The sequence below is a fragment of the Falco rusticolus genome, chromosome 5 (assembly GCF_015220075.1).
Source record: "Falco rusticolus isolate bFalRus1 chromosome 5, bFalRus1.pri, whole genome shotgun sequence".
Classification (NCBI taxonomy): domain Eukaryota; kingdom Metazoa; phylum Chordata; class Aves; order Falconiformes; family Falconidae; genus Falco; species Falco rusticolus.
The window spans coordinates 29,672,459-29,697,627 of record NC_051191.1 but is presented as its reverse complement, the minus strand read 5'-3'; the positions used below and the strand labels follow the sequence as shown (position 1 = coordinate 29,697,627).

Here is a 25,169-nt window from a genome sequence, read left to right as displayed (position 1 = left end):
CGCTGTTGTGTCTGAGATATTTCAGGCGCAGCTCCCTCCCCCATCATCAGTCCCATCTCTGGACTCTGCCTGAGCAGCTCAGCATCAGTCCTGGGTCCTGGTGGTGCCCCAGTAGGTGCTTCTGCAGGTGAGCAAGGTGCCAGCTTCTCCATTGCTGCTTGTACCATTTGCCTCTGCTGCTTGCCACATGGATAATCGGATTTGTTTCTGGGAACTGATTTTTGCTGCTCCCCCCCCGCCAGCAACCCAGGCTGTTTTCTTCTGTGGCTGAGCCCTGCGGTCGCCTGTGGCTCAGCCTTGCATTTTTGGAGGGCTCCATATGGTCTCCTCGCATTTTCTTCCATGCAGGGAGATCAGCTACTTCTCAAACATGACCTTGTACTGCCTCACCAGGAGGCTGCCTTGCAGGCCAGTGGGACTGATTGTGCAACAGGTTTTGTTGTGTTTGTTTTGTTGGTTTTGTTTGTTTTGTTTTTTTTTTTTTTAAAAAAAAGAAAACAAAAAAACAACAGCAAGCAAAACCCAGCTGTCCTGGAAAAGCCAGAAGCAAAGTGACTCCAGCTCCCTTCATGAGCCCAATGCTATTTAAAGCACCTCCGGGCTGGGGGCAGGCGGGCACTGGAGTTTGTACAATAACCGTTCTGTTGAGGAGGGGGTTGAGGGTATGCTGGATTCAGCATTGCTTTCTGGGCCAGATCCTGCACAGACCCTTTCTCACTTGCCTGATGCAAGTGTAGCTGTCGGGGTGAAAAATAGTTCAGGATCTGTCTCAGAATCAGCAAAGATGTTTGGCATCTGGGAATGATCTAATGTGCATGTCTATTTATTTTATATGTCAGGACATAAGACCTCCCCCTTCCTCTCCCCAAAACAAGCGTGTTTATTTATCTAAATTGGATGGAAACATGGGTCACCATTATACCAGGTAGGATAATACAGATGCTGGAGGACTGGTGTGAAGGTGGACATGAGAAAGGCTGTTGTAACTACAGAGACTTGGCCAAATCTCATCTGACCATATTTCTGCCAGCCTGGCATCTACATAGCTGTGCTAATGTTGGATATGGTTCTGCTGTAAGTTTGCCTGAGAGGCATTTTATTAGCACTGGCCCAGTCTTTGAGTAACGTGACAACAGCTTTGAGACAAAATGTGGTGTTTGCAGAGCCAGCACGGACCTGGCTGGGTAGATATGTGCAAGATCAGGCTGAAGTGGGGGACCTCGGTGCCCTGCACACATCTGCCTCTGAACTGTCCTCTTCAGCTCTGCTTTGTTGCACAGATAGATGTAAGGAAGTGGATGATTGTTGCTTGCTGAAATGCAGACCCATGTTGCATCTTTCTGCTTCAGAAAACTACATGACATGTAGGACTTAACATCTTCCCTGGGCCACCAGCACCCAGTTGCTTCAGTTTTGGAGCTAGTAAACATTGCAGCCCCAATATTTTCTGCTTTATGGTGCAGATTCTAATAACATCTAAAATATTTAAAGTAGTACTTAAAACACAGGCAAGGCAAGACACCCAGATACACTTGCAACTAAATGGTACCACCAGAGAAAGACAGAGAGACCTCTGATTCTTCCATGCAGTACTGGAGCTGGCATAGCTGATAGAGCATGTGGGTGACATTAGATCAGTAGGAACAACATCGTATTTTCCCTGTTTCAATGTCATTACCCCATTATTGTCAGTGTTCCAAAATATAATAGGATTTGTTCAGCTGATTTATCCTGTAAACAAGCGATATTAGCCAGGCGTGTATTTAGACACAGAGAGTGGGAGAGGCAGAGTGAGGGAGCGTGTGGAAGGGAATAATAAAAGCGTACTGCTCCTAATGAGGGAATGACCCAGCACTTACCAGCGGGTAGGGGCTATTGGTCAGGATCCTGCGCCAAGAAGCACAGGGCTGGGATTGTCGTGGTGTCCCTGCTTCTGAGGCTGGCTGCAGCCTGCCGCTTCCCCAGCCCTGCGTCAGCCACAGGAGCAGGCTGAGTGTAACTGCTTCAGTGAATCTACTATACTCGACTGACAGAAGTGCTCTGAATTGCTCTGAATTCCTCAAGTACCGAGATCTATCTGCACAGATAGAGGCAGCAAGTGGGAGATTTTTCTTTTCAGGGCTCGAGTGCTTTAGTTTGTTGTTTAAGCTGATAACGAGGCTTCTTTAAATTCATTTCCTGTGAGATGATAGGACCAGGCACAATTTGGTTCTCCTTGATACAGATGTGCAGCCCTGGAGCTTGGCATGACTTGTATCTGGTGAGCAAGCTGGGGCCTCTTGTACCCAGCCAAGCTCACTCAATTTCCCCCTGCTGAAGAGCAACAGCACATACATGTTGTTCATTACAACAGTCAGCTTACCTTCACAGGACTGTGGTGAGGCTTAATTAATGCTTTTAAGAGGCTCTGGGATCTCTGGGAGAAGGTGTTGCTTGCATGCAAAGCAGCATTGTTGTTTAATTTCTATAGCACTGTTGGTGCGTGTGGCATTTTGCAGCCCAAATGATAATTTTGTCTGTGTAACAAAATAATAATTATAGTAATTGTGATTCAGTGGAGAATCTCTGGTGGTGCTGGCATAAGGGAGGCAGCTGGACTCTATCCGGCAAGGTGCTGGTGTTCGTCACTGGAATGGGAATGAGGGGTGCCCGGTAGCTAGCAGAAATGCTCCAGAAATGCTGGTTTAACCTTTCTGCTGCCAGCAAGTGTTGGGAGATAACGGGCCAGGCACACTGTCTGTGAAAGGGAGGACAGGTCAGCAAGGGAAAGGTCCTACACCCTTCAATGTTGCATGCAACAGACAGCAAGGGTATTGTTGTGGTTACCTTGGAAGAGCCCTGCAGTGTGGCTGTTGTGTCCACCTGGTGAAGGTGGACATGGGAGATTTTAACTTGGGGAAGGGAATGTCTCTTTGTTAGGTGTCTCTGTTGGATGGACATGCCTGAGAGAAACCCAAGGATGCTCAGGTTTACAGGGTATAGCTAGCAGAGGAAAGAGCTCCAGTCTTTTCTTACACCTCTTTCATCACCGCAGTAGATGTTTACAGGCATTTGTTACGTAGACCACCTTTGGCCAGTCATGGAAATGCAACATCCTTTAGGATAAAATGCAGCAGCTGGCAAGCACTTCTTTCAAAGGTGTCTTTCTACCTACACAGAAAACCCTTTTCACCTAAGATATTCTTTCTCTGGTACTCTTACTCCCCATCTTAGCTACAGCAGCACCAGGGGAAGTTGGTGCTACTGTGTTTCAGGTGCGTAACACGGCTTTGCTGCTGGAGTATGTTCTTACAGAAGAACTCTAGCAGCTTATTTGATCAATAGTTCACTTCTAAAAAATCCTTAAATGCTTATTTGCCCAATAGACCATGGCGGTTTCAAAGGCAGAGTCTCCACACACAATAATATCTTTTTTTTTTATGGTGTGCGTGTGAAAAATTTTAAGTGAATTTTTTAAAGCTCATGGAAAGTGCTGAGCTGAAAGCCACAGAGATCATATCCCTCTGTTTATCCTTCAGTGCCTCATCCATATGATTGTCCAGCCTCTGAGCCAGCAAGGGGAAGTTTATGGGACTGCAGAAGAACTCAGCTTCCTTTTTATAGGCACACTTGCTGCTCGCCAGGTTCATCCATCCTTCTTGTTTGTAGGTACGGTTGTCACCTGTAAGGGGATAAACCTCAGTGACCCCGCACCTCAGGGATCTGATTGATCTTATCAATATCTACAACCATCTCAAGGGCGAGTGTCAGGAGGATGGGGCCAGGCCCTTGTCAGGGGTGCCCAGCGACAGGGCACGGGGCAACGGGCACAAGCTGCAGCACAGGGAGCCCCACCTGAACAGGAGGGAGAACTTCTTTACCGTGAGGGTGCCAGAGCAGGGGAACAGGCTGCCCAGAGAGGCTGTGGGGTCTCCTGCTCTGGGGACATTCAGAACCCCCTGGACGTGACTGTGTGCAGCCCGCTCTGGGAGAGCTGCTTCAGCAGGGGCTGGGCTGGGGGGGCTCCAGGGGTCCCTCCTGACCCCACCATTCTGTGATTGTGTGATTTTCATTCCAGCTGTGTGGCTTGGTGTGCTAACACTCAGATTTGTAATGGTAATGCTGGAAATTTTTTTGAGGGGATGGAAATGACGTATGCAAAAGGGAGATCTGGCTGACACAGCGACGCTGTTTGGGATGTGGGATGTGAAGACCTCCATAAATGGGAGTGTTTGTACTATCTCAGTCTGACGCTGCGTTGCTGCTGGAGGTACTGTCTCTCTTCCCTGACTATATCAGACTCTTGGGGTCTAAGCAAGGCACTTGAAATATCACTTAAGTTACAACATCTAAACACAGAGACTGTAAATATCCCAGTAAAAAATATTGCCAAGTATCCGAGTCTGTTCCGCACCTCACCTTGTGTATCTGGACATAGTGTGGCTGTTTCTCCTGGCAGGCACTTGGAGGTGAAGTTCACATAGGAGCTGAGGGATGTGGTGAAGTGGGTGTCAGTACATCATCTGCCAGTAACATAGATTCATTAACCTGTTGGTGTTCCAGGCTGGATCCTTATTGCATCTTCCTTTGTAATGGTAGGAGTGTCTTCTCTGCAAGTGACCAAGAAGCAAGTAAGTTATTATGACATTACACTCTTGGTATCTATGATGTGCTTCTCTGGGCTTTCCAGACTTTGCTCCATGGAGGCATGAACTGTTTCCCCCTGATAGCCCAGCGCTGCTTCCAGAGCAGAAATGCTGTTATCCCATGCCAGTTGCAAGGCAACACACATAGCAAAAGTGGGAACAGGAGTTCGAGAGCAAGCCACAGGTTGGAAAGCATTTGTAGTTGCTGCTCACTAGCTTTGTGGCTGTGACAGAGTCAGCAGACCCTGAAAGCTGTGGTCTGCATCTCCGGGGAGAGATCTCCAGCAGATGCAGATCTGCATCTCCAGCAGAAAGTAAGGAAAGCAAACTTACTGCCAGTATTGCTTAAAATGTTGAATGTTGTGGTCTAGAAAACTTTTGGAGGTTCACTAACCAATGTACATTGTACACATCTTTAGGTATGCTAATCATTGAGAAAGTCAGGACTTAGAAAGTACTAAATGTATAGCAACATTTACTTGTTACTAATAATCACCCAGCTCTGCTGAGCAAAAGGTCTAAAGACTAAAGAAACCTGTAGGTCTCTGTAGGAAAGGCAGCCTCCTCTTCAGGAAATTACAAATTTTACGACGTGGACGTACATGGTATAGACTGTTGGGAAGCCTTATGCTCACAGTATAGCAGGAACATAAATGCAGGCATAAAAAGTCTGTACTACATTAAGATTCTGCAGCACTGGAAACTTGACACCAGTCCTTGAACTGATGCTTAAACTACAGACCTAAAATCCAAGCGCCTGTACCAGTTCTAGTCAATTTGAGTAACTTTTCTCCCTGTTCTTTGGGTTCCTGAATTATGTTTGAATGAAAACCTCTTAGCATAGTGGGTGCAATTTCCCTGTAATTGGCAAAGTTACTGTAACTGCACTGTCATTTGTATATGGTGACACGTAATTGCATGGTAACCATTGCTGTGGTTGCACAAGTGAAAAGCAGCGTGCAATTATAATGTATTTCCAAATGCTAGCTCACTATCCAGCTTCCATTATATCACAGAGCACCCTGGGGAAACGGTACTGGACATTTTTGTATTCCGTTAGACTGCAGGCTAACCGCTGAATAGTGGGTTGGTTGGTGATCTATGCTATCTTTGGTTGGTGGCTCAGGGTTCCCATCTTTTTGTCCGCAAAATTTCCCCATGGCTTTGAATTGCAGATGACAAAGGTCTACAGATGTTGATGCTCACTGGACAAGCCCTCAGCCGCCTTCTGACCCATTGTCAGGAATGTGTGTGATGGGGGTTGGTGGGTGGTGGTGGTGGCGGTGGCAGTAACAGGCATCGGATTACGTGAATGATGTGGCACAAGGTGAAAGTCGGAGGGGCTGTCCCCATCCTGCAGTAGGACCTCATAGCTAGACACAGCCAGCGGGCTGAAATGTGATGGTTCTGTCAAAGTTCACAGAAGAGATCATGGGGAGAAGTTCAAGTGAAATAAATTTCACTGGTCTCAGAGGAGTCAGAAGAGAGACTTGGAGGCAGCATGGCCAGAAGCAGAGGCAGTACTGCTGGAGGTCAGAGGCACAGCCAATCCAGCTCAAGGAAGGCAAGGTCCTAATGCCAGGGGTAGGGCAACCCAGAATCTAACCAGAAGTTCACTAGGCACGGAAGCACATGCTTATACCGTCAAAAGGACATGCACAGGCAAACGGCAGAAGCACAAGCCTTGTGCACCATACTGCTGCCGTTGGAGTTTAGAGACCTATGGTTTGCAGGGAGATAGTTTTCAACATTTGCAGATCTGCTGCTTAGGAATTTATGGATCACCCCTGCACCAAGTGATCTAAAGCCTAAATTTCCTAGCCTGTAGCTCTTCAGGTACTATGAGATTCCTGGTGAGAAATTTTCTTAGGGCTTCCATCTCTTTAGGTTTTTAAATATCCTGTTGAGTAGAACGCATGCTCGCCCTCACCCTCACTCAGTCCTTGCAGTCAGGAAGGAAAGAAGATCTTGCAGTCAGGTGATGGAAAAGACCTTGGATATCTCCTTGTGAAGACTCAGGTACATATCACTGTTGATTTCTTATTGCAGTTGGCTCCCTGGCCCTGCTGGCAGCACAGACAGCCATAATGTATGAGTTTCCTCCATCGTCTGGTGTAGCCAAGCCCGAGATAACAAGAGCTAGAAGCCAAGTACCTGCCACCATATGAAGACAGGGCTGTTAGGTATTAGCTGTAAATCAAAGGCAAGACTTGGCCATTGGGACAGCCTTTATCCCCAGTGCGTCTGTGGAATTGCTTTGGAGCCTGCTGAGATACTTGGATAAAGCCCCTGGTGCTTTGAATGGAGAAAATTTTGCTGGAGTGAAAGCAAGGAGGAACAAGGGATGGCTAATCCTTTATTGAAGCTTTTCCCAAATAATAGATTAGGCTATATTAGATTATCAGGGGCTATTTCAGAGGCAGATAGCTAAAACAGATCTTTAAGGGAAAACTGCAGTTTGAGCCCTGTTTGCACTGGCCCCCTAATATCTGGTGCTTCAGCCGTTCATGCGATGCCAAAGTGCTCGCCTCTGCTGGGGAATCAGATGATGATGGGGATGGAGGTGCTGTAATCAGAGCTCTACCCCTTCTGCTGAGTTTGGGGGTTTTGGGGGCTCAGCGGATCCCTAAGGGACTGAGCCAGCACCAGTCTTGTAAAAACATTCTTTCCAGGAGGGCTTGGATGTGTTAATTATTTATTTGATAGGCTTAATCCTGGAGAAGGCAAATGTCTGCCAGAATCCTCCTGTAAATCAGGCCCATTCTTTTGCACATCCTTCCTATTTCACTGGTGAATGTGACACTTGGCCACAGTGTCACGGCTGCAGATAACTCTCTGGTTGCTGATGCAGGCAGCAGCAGCAGGAGCAGACTGTGGTCTCTCACCAGCTGGCTCCCCCCTGCACATTCTCCCAAGATGGAGAGGCAGGTGGTGGGGCTTGGGAAGACATTTATGCCAGTCATTCTCACATGAAGATATTTCAGATGTGTAGAGAACCTTATAAACCTGTGTTTAGCAGCTTTCCTGGGGCAGAGGGGTGGTGAGTAATATTCCCTCTTGTAGGTGGGAACCTGGTGTGGGATGATGAGCTGATTGACTCCAGTCCAGCACCTCAACCACCGGGCCCCCCTTCCCTCCCAAGTTACCTACAGACTGAGCTGTGAATTTCTGGGTTAGATTTTAACTGCTGAGGATGCAGGAACTGCTGATCTTACTCCTGTCTCTTTAGATCTTCCCTTTGCCCCTCCCTGATATCCCAGCTGGTGCAGCAGCAGTGTTGCAAGCAGAGTGAATTCATGTCCTCACCTCTGCTTTCATTCTGGAAAGTCGTTAATGTGAAATTGCCAAGAAGAGAAGCTCCAGAGAGTTTAACGTGGCTACTTTATATTGCTGCTAGGAGTGTCTGGAATTGAAAATAAACCTGTGCTTGCAACTCCTGACCCTTTCATCATAAATCCAAACTTCCTTACGTGTTTCTCTTTGCTGAAGAAGATGACTGTATTTCTGTCTTTACAAAGGCATGTGTGCAGCTGAGAGCCACAGCTGCACAGAAGCTGGGTGATGTTTATTTTTAGGGTTTTGCTTGCTGGCGTTTTTTTGCAAATGATCCCTAGAGGAAATAACCCAAATATGTTAAATGAAAGTAGTTTTCATGTGGCATGTGTCTTGCTGGACTTGCTGCTATTCTTGGGGGACGGCTGTCCACATTGCAAACCACAACCCTGTGATTGCTTCTCTGTCACTCACACAACAGTGTGTGAGTGAACATCATGGCCATGTCTGCCCTCACACACCACTTTGCGTGTCTTGGAGGCTAGATTGTGTTGTGATGGTCCTAGATCCCATCTGAACTGTGCCATGTAAGAGAAAATGCTGATTTCACTCTTCAGCCTTGCGGTAGTGCTTGGATCATAGAATAGTTTGGGTTGGAAGGGACCTTTAGAGGTCCTGCAATGAGTAGGGACATCTTCAACTAGATCAGGTTGCTCAGAGCCCCCTGCCCAACCTGACTTTGAATGCTTTCAGGGATGGGACGTCAACCACCTCTCTGGACAGCCTGGTCCAGCGCTTCACCACTCTCACAGTAAAGAATTTCTTCCTAGTATCTAAACTACCCTGCTTTAGTTTAAAATCATCACCCCTTGTCTTGTCACTACAGGCCCTACTAAAAAAATCTGTTCCCATCTTTCTTGTAAGGATGTGTCCTTCTGTAAATAATGTCAAGGAAATAGGATGAAATAAATGGGCTTACATTCAGTTTTGTGTCTGTATGGGGGGGAAACCATGATATCAGCCCCAGTACGGGCAGGTTCTAGTTCAGCTGGCACTGGGACCAGTCTGATGGAGAAGGAGCTAACTTGTGGCAATTGGATTAAGTCTCAACAGGTTGGAAATGTGCTGCAGATCAGCCACAGGTTATTGTGCTTGATGCTGGGATCTCTGGGTCTCTATCCTCTTAGGGTTTTGCAGGAGGATGAGAGCTTACACTGGCTGTGTGAGCTCTGATATACATCTACAGCAATCGTGCACTCTAGCTAACACATCCCGGCTGTTGATAGAGCAGGTTACAGGGGGCTCAGGGCTGTATCCTTACAGCCATGCAGACTCAGACTTCCCTAGGGAGCAAGCAGAAGTAGCTTCTATCTCCCTGCAAAACAGGACAAGTTGCTTCTGCCTGACATTTGAGGTTCTGGGTCACGCAGGAAGGCAGAGCAGATGATTGCATGGGTCCTTTCTGGTCTCTAAGCACGTAGCTGGGTTTGGCTGTGCTGCAGGGAGGGGTGGGTGGGGGACTGTGTTATGCCAATGTGGATGCCTCTAACTGTGCCCGCTCTGTTTGATTGCTATTGTTTCACTGCTTGTCAGTGATTGAGCTTCATACACCGCATCCTAGGTAAGACGTCTGCTGGCACTGTTAAGGTTTTCATCCTTTTGGTGGTGAAGGATGCTGTTTCCCATTTCTTGTTTTCCTTTAAAAACGTGATTAAACAGGACTTTCTTTCCTTGCCCCGCTTTCTGCTATTTGTAGGTTTGGTTTGAGTGAGACACATGCGCAGTTTTATTATAGCCTTGAAACACAGATCATGTTAATTTGAGAGCTTAAGAGTTTCCAGTCAAACTGGACCTGACTTCAAGACCTGGATTCTTCTCAGATCCTACATCCGCAGGCTCCTGGTTGGAAGGGATCTCAAGTGGTCATATAGTCCAGCCTTCGGTTCAAAGCATGATACATCTTCATGTTAGATGCTGGAGCTGAATGAATCATCTGAAGTCCTTTTGAAATCAGCTGGCTCTATCAGAAGGTGATCCAGTGCATTACAAGTTTGGTTGGATGGCTTATTCTTGGACATACCTCCTTTCCTCTGTTGATTACGGAGGTAGCTTTAGAGGACTACTGTGGGATACTTACTAAGATTTTACATAGCTACAGCTGGGTGAGAAGGATCCCGCACCAGGTGATGTGTTGGGTAGTGAATCAGTGAACAGAATGCTTGTGACACTACATCAGACCAACACAATGCTCCTCTTGTTAGCTCATCTCTGACAGACAGTATCCCATATCTCACAGAAAGATCTGGGTAGCGTTGCTGCTTCAAACACATTTGTACTTCCTGAGTAATCAAGCTGCAGCTTTTCCATCCTGACCCATGGAATGAAGCTGTACGTGTTCTTATTATCCACAGAGACACTCTGCTTTTGCAAGCCGTGCTGTGAGCAGGGGTGTCCTGCCTCTCTGAAGTGTGTTCGTCAGCTTGGTGGCACTAGACCTCAGATGAATTTGGCATTTGGATCCAGGATGCAGATTTATCTTAGACTTTGTGCTGTTATTGTAGACTAGAAACATCCTGTCTGCTGCCCATGGAGGCTGTTGATCTGATCTGTAATTGCTCTTTGAGCTGCTGTTTTAGGTCGGAAAGGGCAGTCCACAAGCACTAATGACTCTTGCAGGCCAGAGCTCAGATTAGCTGTTCCTTACTAATGGCTGTTTGAATTCCTCATAGGTTTTATGTGTTTACAAGTACATTTAGGATACATTATTCTTTCATTCAGTAAAACCATCTGTAATTATTCCCTGTAATTGCTGGGTAAGGAGAAAATGAATCAACTATCAGGCTTTTACTGCTTGTGAACTCAAGTAAGGAGCAGCACATATTTTAACTGTGCTTCCAGGAAGATGTGAGCTCAGAAAGATAATTGTCATGGTCCTTTATTACTGATACGTGAAAAAGAGGCAACATTCCTGTACAATTAATAATTACCTTTCTAGGCCTTGGTCCAGCAAAATATTCTAAGTGGATGCTTAAATTCAAATCTGTGAGGGTCCCAGTGAAGTTAATAAAGGCTAACTGTTTTGGCAATTGTGTACTGTGGTATTCGGAGCTTCATCTTTATTTGACTTATTCTGTGAAGATCTTTATATTGGCAACCTCTGTTGGCCTCACCTCCTGTCCAGATGGTGCCTTAAGGTAGAAGAGTTGTCTGTACTGCTCTGCTGCTGTACTTCTGTAACTCCCTGAATTCCAGAGAAGCATCCTCAGTGATAACTAGAGACTACGTGCATTCATGTACAAGGATCCCCATGGAGCATCTGTCTGATTATAAGCCTGTTGAGTTCAAATGTAATAGGTGTTAGAGCTTAGGCAGCAGCATTAATGGACAGGGTCCTTTCTCTGGTGGTTAGGAATTCCTGGGCATCTTCAACAAACACTGGGAGGCTCTCATAACAGCTGTGAAACCTTCCCTCCTCTCCAAAGAGCTTCAGTGTGTTACAGTAAGATGGATAAATGTGGATAATCTCCATTTCATAGGGAAGAAATGGAGACCCAGAGGGATGAAGTGCCCAGGCTGAAGAGTGTGAGAGAAGAACCCAGGACAACATGATTAAACTGTCCCCAGGAGCGGGGAGTGTGTGCAGTCACTGTGCGTAGTGTTTGATCCTTAGCGTGGCCCCCGCTGCAGATATGGCCTGGGCTGACCAGCTCTCTCCTAGGCGATGCCTGGACATGCCCTGGGGGACTACAGTTTCCCAGATGTAGCATAAGTGATGCTACAGGGTTTGGAGGTAGGAGGGAAGTGGTTATTTAGGTTTCGTAGGTGTAAGCCTTACACTATTAGGTCTCTGGGCCAGAGGGCAGGCCAGGGTCTGTTTTACTTGCCAGTGCAGATTTAGCTCAGTGATTCTTATTCTGGATCCCATGGGAATGATATGCATACTTTTTTTTTTTTTTTTTTTACACAGAACTAGATATGTTTAAGACATTTTCAGCAGACTTTGTCTTTGATTGCTAGGTCTTGACTGGTAAAACTGACTGGCAAAGCGGTAGGAAAAAGGCTTAACGTAATGTATCCTGCTGGGCTGTCATTCAAGAGAAGAAAGTTTCCAATTCTCTTTCTGTCTGTAAGTCATCATGCAACTTTGGACAAATTTTTTCCACCTCTGTACTTCTCCAGTCCTGCCTTTGTCATTGATTTGTCAGTCTGCATAAATTATAGGCATGTTATGCAATGGTGTCCCCGTTTGGATGGATACTTCCCAAATGGCTAAAGAATTGATGGCTTAATTTGTTTTTACACTCTCTTTCTTTTTGTTCATAGCTGTTAACAATTGATGACAATTTCTGTGGCCTGGATATGAATGCCCCCTTGGGAGTATCGTCCATGGTGCGAGGGCTCCCCATTTTCACTGAGGATGGAGACAGAATGACGTCTGTGATTGCCTATGTCTACAAGAACCACTCCCTGGCTTTTGTGGGCACCAAGACTGGGAAGCTGAAGAAGGTAAGACCTAACGTGGTCCTCTAACTCAGATTTTTGCATTCTTATGGAGATTTGCAGTGTTGTATTGAGTGTGAAAACAGTCCTTATCCTAAGGTGCATCATCTACTTTGAGGATAGAAAATGTTTCAGTTGGTAAAAAACTCCTCTGTTTCACACTTGAGGGATAAAGCTGGTATGAGAAAGGATAAAATCCTTTTTCCAAATTGTTGCTCATCAGCAACTGAATGTTTCTGAAGTCAAACCACAGACTGACTTGATACAGCCACAGACAGACTTGATGCAGTTTGCATCCAACAGATTTTTGTTTTGTTCAGACCATCTCTAATTAAGTAGTTGATCACAGGGTGTCTGTGCATTCCACAGGAAAAACTGACTGTGGCTGAGGTCTGTTCAGAAACAGGGTTCATGCTCTGGAGATCTTTCTTCAGAGCAATATGACCAGACTGTGGTTTCACCATGAGCCCAGTGTGGTATTAGCAATCTCTGTTTAGGTCAGGCTGGGCGCTTGTACTGAAGGAAGAGCATTTTCATCAAGGGAAGGCTGTGTCTTGAACAAGAATGGGCATTATGCTTATGTTTGATGCCACATAAACACAAATAAAATAGAGCGTGTTTATGTTCGTCACTGTGCATTCTCACTAAAAATATGCCTGTTGCATGGTTGTGGCTCTGTAGTTTGCCATGTAAGGTGATTGTATAGAAGCTTGGGAGGTGGAAGCTAGGAATCATCTACCTGTGGTTTTCTCAAGGCAAGAAGAGGTACTAGAAGGGACCTTCTCATGCTAATTATGGGCGCCACCACTATTACAACCCCTAGGTGCCAGTCTGACAATGTTTGTCTGAATGCTAAGCCCAGGAGTGTTGCAAAATATTGTATGTGCGAGGAGATTGTTGCTTTGCCATCGTGATGGGGATGGGTGAAAAGCTGGGAAGGGAACTTGGGCAGAGCCTTGGGGGTTGGGTGTTGATTCCACTTTGAATTTCTTTTGCAAATAAAAACTTCTAAGCTGGGGAGAGGAAGGTGCTATGAAAGAGTGATCTACTATGGCTCGTGTATGATGTGGAAGGAAGGGAGGGAGTCCTTTGTTCACAGATGCTTAAGGAAGGTCTGAAATCACTGGTTTTGTTCTTCTACCTGTTTCCTCACTTAAAAAGAAAATCAGGGTTGTAGATTCAGATGGCAATGCCCCTGTGCTGAGGGAGATCTGCAAGGGGAACAAGATTCTGCCTGCTGGCAAATGTCTCTGGCTTTGTTCAACAGAGGAAAGGCTGCTGATGCTTTTGAAAAGAGAATGGTTTGGGTTTTTGTTTTGTTTTGTTTTTAACAGTCTATTCAGGCATGTGGAAAAGGAGCCAAATTGTTTTTTAAAGAGTTGCAATAAAAATAATCTCCTCCCCTGACTAATTAGGTTTTGCTTCCCTGTCATTTATGATCTCATAATAAACTGTTTAGTTCTCCAGTCCGTCTCTTGGTGGGGGAGAATAGGGTAGCTGAGATCTGCATGGTAAATATACAAAAGACTGAAATGGTTAAGAATAACTGCTGCTTCCCTGTACTCGCAAGCTTTTGGTTTTCCTTTTGGCTTCAGGAGAAGCCAACTCAGACACAGCTCTGTCTTTGCCTTTACAGGTCACATTGCAGAATCCGAGATCTGATTCCTTTTAATAGGGGAAAACAGGAGAGAAAGCTTTTAGTGCTTTATGGAGTGTGGTAGAGAGTGGGGACAGCCTTATAGGGTAAAGAATGAGAAGAGGGGAGCTGAACTGGCTGATGTAATTTGAGAAAGCTTCGTTTTATTCCCTTTTGCCTAATTTGCTGAATATTCTGACTGTGTTTACTGCCTTGGGTCCACGTGTCAGAGTAGAGTTGGAGTCTTGGGTGAGATCTTCCTCAGCTGAATAAGTCTCCACCAGAGTGGCAGAATGCATAGCAAAATGGGGCTCCCCTAAACACGTGTGGTTGTTTTGGAGCGGTTGATCCAGGCTCCTGGAAACCTTTGGCTCCTACAGATTCAGCCCTATCCTTGCTACAATTTCTGCAAGCACTGACTCTCCTCCACACACTGCCCTCTTCCACAGCTCCTGAGGGTATCTGAGCCCAGGACACCAACCTGTTTTCCTCTCTGGGTGCCACACAAGGCCAGTTTGGCAGATTTTCACTTGACACTCCTTGGCCCCTGCCAAGACTTCCTGGGCTTTTTGAAGCTTTGTTTTCCACCTTAGCTCATCAATCAAGTGCTTTTGAATTGGAAGGAAGGGAAATAGTGCATTGGTTTTGCAACTCCAGGATAATCCATTATGTTAGCATGAAGTTTGATTTATGTTTAAAACAAAAATGCCTATGGTTAAATTGGAATAAGCTTTTTAGGATTCGATGAAACTCCATGTACCAGTGGACAAAGCCTGGGAGCTGTCTTTTTTTTTTTTTTCTTCTGCTTGCTGGGTCCTACCACGTGTGGTATACGCTGCTGTTTCTCCTGGTGCAGTGCAGCTACTTGGTCAAGTTACAGTGAAGTATTTTGGATAGCATGAAGAGAGGAGTTATGAGATTATCTTCAAGATAGCGGGATCTACTCAGTTGTTGGAAGACTCACTGCAAGTAATTACAAGTTGGTTTTGATGAAACTTTCCTTATTTTTCATGCAGTTTCAGTCCTTTCCTTTGTTTGTATATTTTTATATGAAAGTGGCAGACTGTGTATCAGATTTTGATGTATTCAATCCGTGAATTCTCTGCAAAATACCCACAGTCATAAAGCAATATCTGTTAGTTGATACACAAATGTCACATATGTCAAAGGAATTTATCCAGTGGCACACGCAACTGAAGTAAAATATTGTGCTTTACAGGAACATATCATTAAAATGAAAACTAGCAGCGTATCAGGAATCTGCCCATGTAACCAAGACAACAAAGAGAGAAAGAAAAGGAAAGACCAAGATAGAGATAGGGTAGGAAAAGAGTGAGTGAAACAGAATGACAAGGTTGGCCCCAGCTATTTCACTGCCCCAGGCAAAATACATTTTGCAATCCTCGCTCATTCACATAGCTACGTGTGCAGACCAACAGGAAGGCACTGAATAATGTGCTGTAGAGATATGCCTTCCAATTCTGCTGGCTCGTCCACAGCACAGCCTGGCCCTGCAGAATGAAGATATAAATAGGATAAAAATGCCGAGCTACAGAGAAGGAAAATTCCCACTGTCCATATCTCATGCATAGAAACCAGCATCCATGGATTAAAGGCCTGATGGGTGCTGGTGGTGTCTTTAGGATGGAGAAGGGTGGCCCAGAGATGAGAGAGTTGGGAGACAGCTGGGTTCAGTTCTCTACCAGAAACTTCTGGTGTACCTCCATACCTCACTTTCTGTCCTGCAAAAGGTAGGAAATATTTTGCTTGCTCCAAGAAGTGTTGGAGAAAATGAATGTGTTAAAGCTTGTGAGGTGTGCCATCATATCAAACAGCTAATCCAGACAAATCAGATGAGATGGAAAACCAGCTCCTGACCACTTGTGGGCATTAAAGATCTTGCGGTACTCTTTGATGAGAAATATTTCATCTTGCAGTGCTTTGGTGAGATCCCAATATCTGTAATTACCTCCTGTGCTGGCTGGCCTGTGGCATTCCCTGTGTTCCGTACCACATTGTACCATGCTGGTGAACATTGCCACAGCTTTAGTGTACCCCAGGGTGCCTGGTGGGCTTTGCTGGCAGAGTGAGCTCCGATGTATGATGGGAAGTGTTTCGAACAAAACCCATGGCTGAAAGTCAATTCGCACCCCTGTGACTTTTTAGCAATCGTTTTCAGGAGATACGAAAGCTTCACTTGAATTGAACGAATGTCTGTGTTGTCTCTCTCCAATCAGGGCAGTAAACCATCAGGATCAGGAGGTATTCTTGGGTACGCACTTCCTACAAACTGCTTGGCCCCAAAACAGCCATGTGCTAAAATCCACTGGCTCTTTTTCCCCTTTGCACGCTCTCTTATTACAAGCTTAGCTCTTCACTCTGGCAGCAGAAGAAAGCTAGAGGACGGTTTGCACAGTTTTGTATGCTTGTTTTGGATTTTTTTTTCTGGTGCGTCCAGCCAAATTATGTGCCATAAATACCTGTCATCACTAAGGGCGTGTAGCAGTATTCAGTATTCCTTGTATTCCTTCCCTAGGCATTTGTTTATGGGTCATTGCTTTTGTGCAGATAGTTTCCAGTCAAAGAAATACAGCTTACCTGCAATTATTCTGTGTGTAGATGAAGGTGTAGAGGGTGGTTTGAGTTTACAAATATCGACCTGGGAACAGCCCTAGGAATTGCACTTCTAACGAAACAAAGCTTTTTGTCAATTTGTAATGTTTGTTTGAAAATGGAGTAGTAGTAATTTACATTTATTTGAAACTTCCCCATAAGAAGTAACTTTTTTATTTCATCAAAATATTTCACTCAGAGCCTCTTCTATGCTAAATTCCTTGCAGAGAAAGGAATTTGGCTTAAAACCCAGTTCTTTCACCCTGTGGCCTGTATTTCACTTTTCATAAGATCCCATTGGTTTGAGATCTTTGAAGGGCTTTTTAGGTTTCGACTGCCATTCGGGGTTAAGGTTTTCATTCAGATCAGACAGCTCTGAAATCTGGCCAGCACTTCTCACCAGGTGTCACCTCTATTTAATAGAAATTTCTCAGTATCAACCCATTTCATGAACCACCCTCTGGATTACCCTGAACCTGGAGACCCTGCTTTCTTTGGATCCCGAGACAAAACACCGCTGGGAGATTTTAAGATCTGAGAGCTCTGATTTGCAATTCTCATTTTGGCTCATCTCACAGTTGCGTTGGGGAAGGCTAGCTTTCTCGGATAGACACTTGGATTGGAAAGTACATGCAAGTCTGAGCTTCTGCTGGTTTCTGGCCATGTAGTTGTAGCTACTCTGTCCTGTCAGCCAGCTGACAGCTCTCCTGGTTGGTTGTACAGCGCTGTTTACAGCCCACTACCTTGGAGAGGGAAGGGGAACCACTGACAGCTACTGAAGGAGTCAGCCTGTGTCTTGGAGAAGATGCACCTTGGTCTATGGTAGTGTCAGGACTCCTTCAGTAAGGCAACCCTTCAGGACATCCAAACCTGCACCTCTGTTGCCATTGCTGATTGCTATGATGGGTCTTCTGGGTACAGGCGTTGTCCCCTCACATGTGGGGTGAGATCCCTTCCCAGAGCAGGGCTCATCCAGTTAGCAGGAGAGAGCAGCTGAATCCTGGTGGGACTGGCAGCATGTCATGTTCTTCCATAGGGCTGGATTGCTCTCAAGGGCAAGAAAGGAATGAAATGGAGTTCTTCATGCTAGAAAATTTGAGCAAGGTAAAAGGGATGCAAGAAGTGGGCGGAGACGTATAGGTGATGGAGCTCTGGGTGGATTGGTGATACCGTGACAGAACCACATAGAGAGGAGTATCTTCCTTTTCCTCTCATACTTCACCTCCCATCCAAGGAGCTGGAGCTAATGAAAGAGCACTGGTTTTGCTATGCACAGGTTTTCAGTCTTGTGGTAACTGCAGGCAGACAGAGATCCTCACTGTTTCTCCAGGCAAGGGGGTTTCTGAATACATACAAGATGAGAAACCCTGCTCAGTTTTGATATTCCCTGGAGGATATTCTTCTGCTGACAGCTCTGTGTGAATGTCAGCAGAGAAATTCGGCTTCCTTCTCCTTCCCTCTGTTGCTTTGAAAGAGTCAGGTTTTTTAAAATTTTATGGTTTTTACCCCAACTGCTTGGCAAGTGGACTTAACTGCTCTGAAAACATGCTGTAGAGGCTCTGGCTCCTGCTGGGAAGCTGGTTTCTGTGAGAGGGGCTTGTTCACCCTGGCCTCTCCTCACAGCTTCCTAAATCAGCAGGAGTTCGAGTGCTTCACTCACTTGTGATGGAGCGGTACTGCTTCCCGTCCGCATCTGACGTCTGTGAAGGCTGCAGTTGTCTGTCCTACACTGATAGACAGTCCCTCTTTGAGAGGTTGTTGCCAGCTTAGATACCTAAGAAGTAGTTCAGTTTTCTGGCTGTAGCATTTGAAAAGCTGTGATTTTTGGTAGCTGTGGTACTTTGCACTTGATGCTGGTGTTGGGTGTACCAGCAGGCAGCCCCGAAAGGGTGGTGATGGGAGTCTGTGTGGACCTTGGGCAGTGACACCCATTTGTACAGGGTCAGGTAAAAGTCATTGGCTGGTGATACTGGAATCCTACATGACCTAAAAGCGTTGGGTGATCAGATAGTGTCTCCATGAGTGAAATCAATGATGCAGGACTTGTGCATCCTGGTTTTAGGCTGCTGTGCTCTCTCTCGTCCTCTACTGCTTCAAAGCCTTGCGAGCGGGTGGGCATCTTTCTGTTGCACTTCATCTTTCACCCCCTAGATGTCGAATGAGGTGGGAAGCAGGTTCCTCTGGGCATCTGCATTCAGCCCAGGGATGCAGTCAGCTGGGAGGATCTGGCTGAACAACCGGATGGCCATCTAGAGGTACCTAGACAGGATGGAGCAATGAGACAGAAACTCACTGAAGAACTGGGGAGTCCTGCACCTGGGAAAGAACAACCTCTTACAACGATTCAGGCTGAGGACTGCCTGGCTGGGGAGCAGCTCTCCTCAAAAGGACCTGGGGATCCTGGTAGACAGCAAGTCGCACATGTGCCATCAGTGTAAGAAAGAAAAAAAAGCAAAAAAAGCAAAAGAAGCCAACAACATCCTCCGCTACACAAATAGAGGCGCTGCTAACAGTGTGAGGGGAAGGTGATCATCTTGACCTCAATTGCTAGACCATATCTAGATACTGTGCCAAGTTTTAGGCCCTTCGGTACAAAGAAGATATTGATCAGCCAACACAAATTGAGGAGAGGGTAAAAAGACTGTCCAGGAGCTGGCGAATCTGACTGAAGAGGAGAGGATGAGGGAAATGAGCTTATTCAGGTTGGGGAAGAGAAAACTTGGAAGGACTTAATGGCAGCATTCCCATGCCTACAAGGAGGTTTTTGAGAAGATGGAGACAGGCTCTTCACATTGGTGAGTGATGGGAGGATATGAGACAGCAGGCATAAGTTGACATGACAGCACTTCCAACTGGATATAAGGATAAATTTTTTTCCCTGCGAGGACAGACCAGCACTGAAGAAGGTTGCCCATGGAGGTTGTGCAGTTTCCATCCTTGGAGATTTTCCAAGCTTCAATGGACAAAACAACTTGGTCTGATCTCACAGCTGACCCTGCTTTGAACAGGAGGTTGGACTAGAGACCTCCTGAGGTCCCTTCTAGCCTGGGTTACCCTATGATCCATCCTCTGCTGCAAAACACCCTGCCCTAAACCACACCAGAGGGCCTTTATCCATTCTCTGCTGCTGAACTGGTGCAGCTGACAGTTGTTTTAAATGCCCACTAATTGCTCCGTCACTGCAAGCGGGTGCTTCACTTCTCACCACCCTCATTTCCATTGCTTTGGGACTTCAGGCTACAACTTGTCAGTGTAGCACATTGTGGTTAGCTCGTTGCTTATTGCAATATCTAACTGCAGTAGGAAAACTCTCTCTCTCTCTCTCTTTTTCTTTTTTTTTTTTTTTTTTTTTTTTTTTTTTTTTTTTTTTTTTTTTCTGCTAGGAAGGTTGCTGTTCCCAGCAAGAGTTAAAGCCTGCTTTTTGGCAGACAGCAATTAATTTTCCGTGTCTCTCCCTCAAGTACCCCTCTCTGCTTTCTGACTACTCAGCAATCTCTGTGCTGGTGTGCAGGGTTTGGCTGAGCTGTGCTTTTGCTGAGTGCCTTGCGTACATGTGCTGAGTGCCGGTCTTTTTTTGGAGGTTCTGTTCTAACAGCGCCTCAGAGTCTTGTCAGAGGTGGGATCTTGTGATCCTGAGGAGAGATTTGCAAGAGCCTGCCTAATCCCTCCAGATTCTGTATCAGTGGTGCTGCAGTGTGGGCTTTTGTTTCTAACTCCTGGAGAAATAGCAGGCTTCTGTGGGCCCACTGCAGCAGGGAAAGCAGCAGGTTGTACCAGCATCTCTTCAAACTCTTCCTTTAAGAAGCTGCAGCTTGAATTTGACAGGTTTCCAGTGGCAAAGCAGCTGATCTGGATTCCCCACAGGTGGCTGAGGATGCATGCTGTGCAGGCAGAGGGATGTTAGTGACAAAAGCAGCCAGAAAGGGACAGATAGCAGTGTCCTGCTGCAGGTTACCTTACTGAAAGCCATGGGCCCTGCAGCCTTCTGGGGGACAGTCTGCAGTGATGCTGGCTGTCACTTGCCTTGTGGCAGGTGGTTTTCTGCATGGTGTCCCTAACTGTACAAGTCGTGTGGAGTATTCAGGCTGCAATACCTGGTGTGGCTGTGCTGTTGATTGAAACCATGCAGGGGTGGGATACAAGAAAAAGCATAAGATAAAGAAGATACGTCCCTGTGTCCCCCTGGTCTATCTATTTCTCTTTGGTTTTATCTCTCTGTTCTCTGAGAAGTGCTCTGCATGGGACATTAGGTGATCAGCTTTGGTCATCACCTGATACTGCTGCTCTCCAGGGTGACAAAGCGAGGCTATTTAACTTCCCGCACACTCCATCTAATGCCCGGATGGATGCCCAGCCAAAATGGCTCTTGTCATTCCTTCCTCCTCTCTATCCCCTTTCCTTTTGACTGGGATAATGACTTTTCAGGGAGCCCTTGAAGTGCCTCTTGCATCTGCCTTTGATTTGAATGCCTCTTGCCTGCTGACCCTTCTTACGGGAAGTCGGCTTAAGTGCGGTTCTCCTAATTACTTTTGCTTTAATTTAATCTTTTGAAATAATTTTATCAAAAAGAGGAAACCTTCTACCCACTCCCTCATTTTATTGGCTTGTTTTCATGTATGGTCTCTGGGTTTATTTCTCTATTTCCCTTGTCTCTAGATAGGACATCATTTGCATATTTGATTAAGCTCCATATGTTATCAGGGAGCCAGTTGAAAGAACAGCAAGCCCCTGATAAGGCCCTGTGCATTTGTCTCTTCCTTTCACCATCCTCCACTCTACCCCCCTTACCATCCTGCAGCCATATCGGTGCCCAAGATCACCCCTGTGGCCTGTCTCATCTCCCCCGTCTCCCATTGGCCACATTGCTGATCCCCGGTTCAGCCCCAGGTAGGCAGTGACGTAGACATCACGGTTTGACAGCTCCTGCCTTTAGGAAGGAAACAGGAAGGGTGCAGGGGATGGTGAGTGGAGCACTGATGAAGGTATGGACCGTGATGACGAGGTCCAGATTCGGTTCCCTGCTCTCTCTGAAGGCCTTCATTTTGTGCCTGCGGGATATGCATTGCATGAAAGCTCCTTGTTCCCACTGTTCAGTTGTGATGCTGTCCAAGGGTTTGTTGAGAGTCTCGACTGGACTCTTTGCTGCATGTATTTGCTGCAGTCTGGACCGACACCTTTAGCTCCTCTCCCAGGCGCTACTAGAAATGAGTGCAGTGCAGAGACAGCAGAGCATGGTCTGTGGGGCTGAAAGCAGAATAGCCATGGATGAAGAATTTTGAAATGTATTTTTAAAAGTGTGTCTGTATATGTGTGTGCATGCAACACATACTGCTTAGGAGTTTAGGCTCATGCACCTCAGGCTTTGTTCTCCGCTTATTGCTCTGTGAAAACAATTTGCCTTAAACAGTTTCCCCAGCCCACCTCTAGGAACCCTTTAATTTGCAGTAAGTTGTGGATACCCCTGAGGAAATGTAGGGAAATGCTTAGTTGAACAGTGATTTTCTCCTCCTCTCTGCTGATGTTGAAGCCAGGGGAGGCTTTGTGCAGTGTGACCCATAGCTGGGTGTTTCTGGGGGTGAATTAGCCGTGCTGCTGGGGTTGGAGAAGGGACTGCAGCTTGTGCAAGGGGGCTTTGGTTATTCGAAAAGAGCCTTTCCCCCAGCTGACATCAAAGCGTAGGAACAAGAGGTTTGATTTATGAGCCAGTTCTTAATTAAAAGGCAAAAAAGGAACGTGCCTCTCTTTGTTAGGATAAGCAACTTTGGGCTTGAACTAATTTGAAGAGCCTCTCTCCACCTCTCCCTAGCACACACGCTGGCTCCCCAGTGTGCGGCAGCCCCACAGCATCGGCACAGCGGTTGCAAACCCCATTTTGGGGGCTTTAGCATCATCTGCATATCCACCATTTGTGAGTGCTGCTGGTGTGGTTGTGAAGGAAAGCAGAAATAAAATCCCCCCTGTTCCTTTCCAACTTGATCTCTTCCCCTCGTGTTTCTTTCATTTTGGTTTAATGACTTTTGGCTTGCTATGCTTCATCATCTCTCTCGTCTTGGTGGCAGCCTAGCTTGAGAGTAATCAAGCTTTGATGGATTGCTGGTTGTTGGACTTGTATGTGGAGCTTGGGGGGAAGCATGAGAGAGTTGTACTGGTTTTTGTAGACCCCAACCCATATGGTGTCTGCGGGAGTGAAGACATGTGTAGCATGCTATGCAGGATTCAGGGATCTGTTCCTGCTTGGTCTGACACTTGTTTTTTTTCTTTTTCTTTTTTTTTTTTTTCATCTCTTCGAAACCCTGTCAGTAGCCTTTCACCCCTCCTAAATGAAACCATACGGAAAAGCTGCAGGTTCCTGGCCCTTTCTGAAATTAGAAAAGCTGTTGTTGCTGGGTGAGGGATAGAAATACAGGCGGAAGGCTGGACCACGACAGTTAATCAAAGCTGTGACTCCATCAAAGTCTCCTGGCATGCCGTGCCCAGGGTGACCAGAAAGCATCTTACTAGCTGTGGTGGCAGCAGCTAGCCCTGTGGGTTTGCCTGTAACCTGATGGTGCCAAATCTAGGTTAATGTCAATAATGCCTTTTTCGTGAACTTTGTCATTGCTTGGCTTTCTTCATACTGGCCAGTGTTATACCAGCTATGACACCAAGGATGATCTTTCACCTCCTAAATTAAAAAAGAGCTTGAGTTGGAGCGGTATTTCAATGCACGTCCCCAAAAGGAAATAGATGTACTAACTGGGCTGGTATCCATAGCTGAACAGACACAGCAGGACTGTCTTAGGAGAGATATCCCTTCCATGGGACATGTCCCATGGAAGATCACTCCTGGTAGGAGTTGTATTTGATATATTAACAGCATATTACACCAAGTATGTGCCAATGCCTCCAAGCTGGGATCCCCCTTGGTGCAGTGAGCCTGGAAATGTGTGTTGGAAACAAGTTGAGCACTCCCAGGCTCTAATGGGAGATGGGTTGGGACCCTAGGGGTGCCAAGAGAAGCAAAGCTGGGAGCCAGTCATCTGTGGGTTTCATCTGTGGGTTTCAGCTCTGGTTACACTCTGTCATGCTGAACATGTTCTGCTGATGATTCACAGGGCTGGGTCACTTTGGATAATAAAACAGGAACTCCTAAGGGGCTTCAGTGGGTTTTGGAACCTTTACTGATGGTTATTCTTCTAGCTGATGTGGTACTTAGGCAAAGGACCTCAGCACACTGTTGCATTTGTGGCATCCTGGAAATGGAAACCACTGTTTCTACTGCCAGTCATGCTGGTATCCCACCCTGCTGGGATGCTCATGGCTGTGGTCTGGAGTTATCTTTCGTTTTGAGTTGTTGTAACTTTTTTTTTTTTTTTTTTTTTTTAACTGAGGCTGGCAATAAATTCCAGTGATGTCAGGGAAAAGGTTATCACTGAGACTGGCAAAGACCTCGTCATATGAATTTTTCAGAACTGTTCTGATGAAATCTAATTAAACATAGCGACTGGCACTGTGCAAATCTCACTGTGTTTGCCTCATTTGTCATACGGTTGATTAAGGCTGGGTTATCAGGAAGAGTTTATTATTTGTGATATCTGCTGGAGTGGATTTGGTTTCACACACTACAGGCACTTTGATCTTTCCCCCACTGCTTACAAGTTTCTGTGGGTTTCTCTTGGATTTCATATGCAATCGATTTATCTCCTTGGGGTCTAAGGGAACATATTGATGATAGAGCTAACCTGAGTGATAAGGACATGTGGTGCATGCTAATGCATTTCTCTTGCCCTTGAGACAGCATCTCTGTGCTGGTAAGTGATAGGACCTTGGCAGCCTGTTAGGTTTGAGTATTTGCCTGTCTCTTACAATGAGAAGAACTCATTTGGTTGCTTCCTTACTGAATGGAGAAAATTTTATAAAAAGAATAAATAAAAAAAACCCAAACCCAGACCTGTGCCAAATCAAAACTGATTGCTTCTCCCTCCTCTTTTTCAACAAAACAAACCAACCTCCAAAGCTCTGAAAGTTTTATGGTCTATGAAACAACCACTTATGGTTATTTGACCTCCCCGTCTCCTCTTCTCTCTCCCTTTTTTTTTTTTTTTTTTTTTTTTTTGCTTAATGAGCTCTCTTCTTACAGGTATTTCTGCTGTGAGATGGGAAAGTCGAAATCTTTTGATGCTTTCAAGCCCCTTCTCCCCCTTGTGATGATGTAAATTAATTCCCAAAATCCCACCTAAATTTTGAATTTATAGCTAATTTTCTATTCATGGAGAAAAAGAAAATGCTTCCAAATTTGTATCTCTCTGTTTTCCTTGCATGTCTATCTTAACATGCAATATATGGTGAGGTGCAAGTTCTTATGAGACTGCTACATTTCAGCTCTTTGTTAAACAACTTCTGCTGGGTTAGCGTTTTTGTCTGCTTGGAAACTGGAGAATTGAACTCACCTGGGAGCCCCAGTAGTGAAATAAATTATCATAATATAGTGGGAAAAGAAAATATTTTAGGATGGTGGGTAGTGCTGGGCTACCTTGGCGTAT

At 45.8% G+C, this 25,169-nt stretch overlaps 1 protein-coding gene across 3 annotated transcripts in view; it reads left to right on the top strand.

Annotated features, from left to right (window-relative positions):
- PLXNA4 (plexin A4) overlaps positions 1-25,169 on the top strand; it is a 456,157-nt gene that overhangs the window by 37,280 nt on the left and 393,708 nt on the right. For all 3 annotated transcript variants that reach the window (XM_037389024.1, XM_037389025.1, XM_037389026.1), the window contains exon 3: positions 12,222-12,404. In XM_037389024.1, the coding sequence (XP_037244921.1) occupies positions 12,222-12,404 (183 nt within the window). The remainder of the gene's footprint in view (positions 1-12,221; positions 12,405-25,169) is intronic.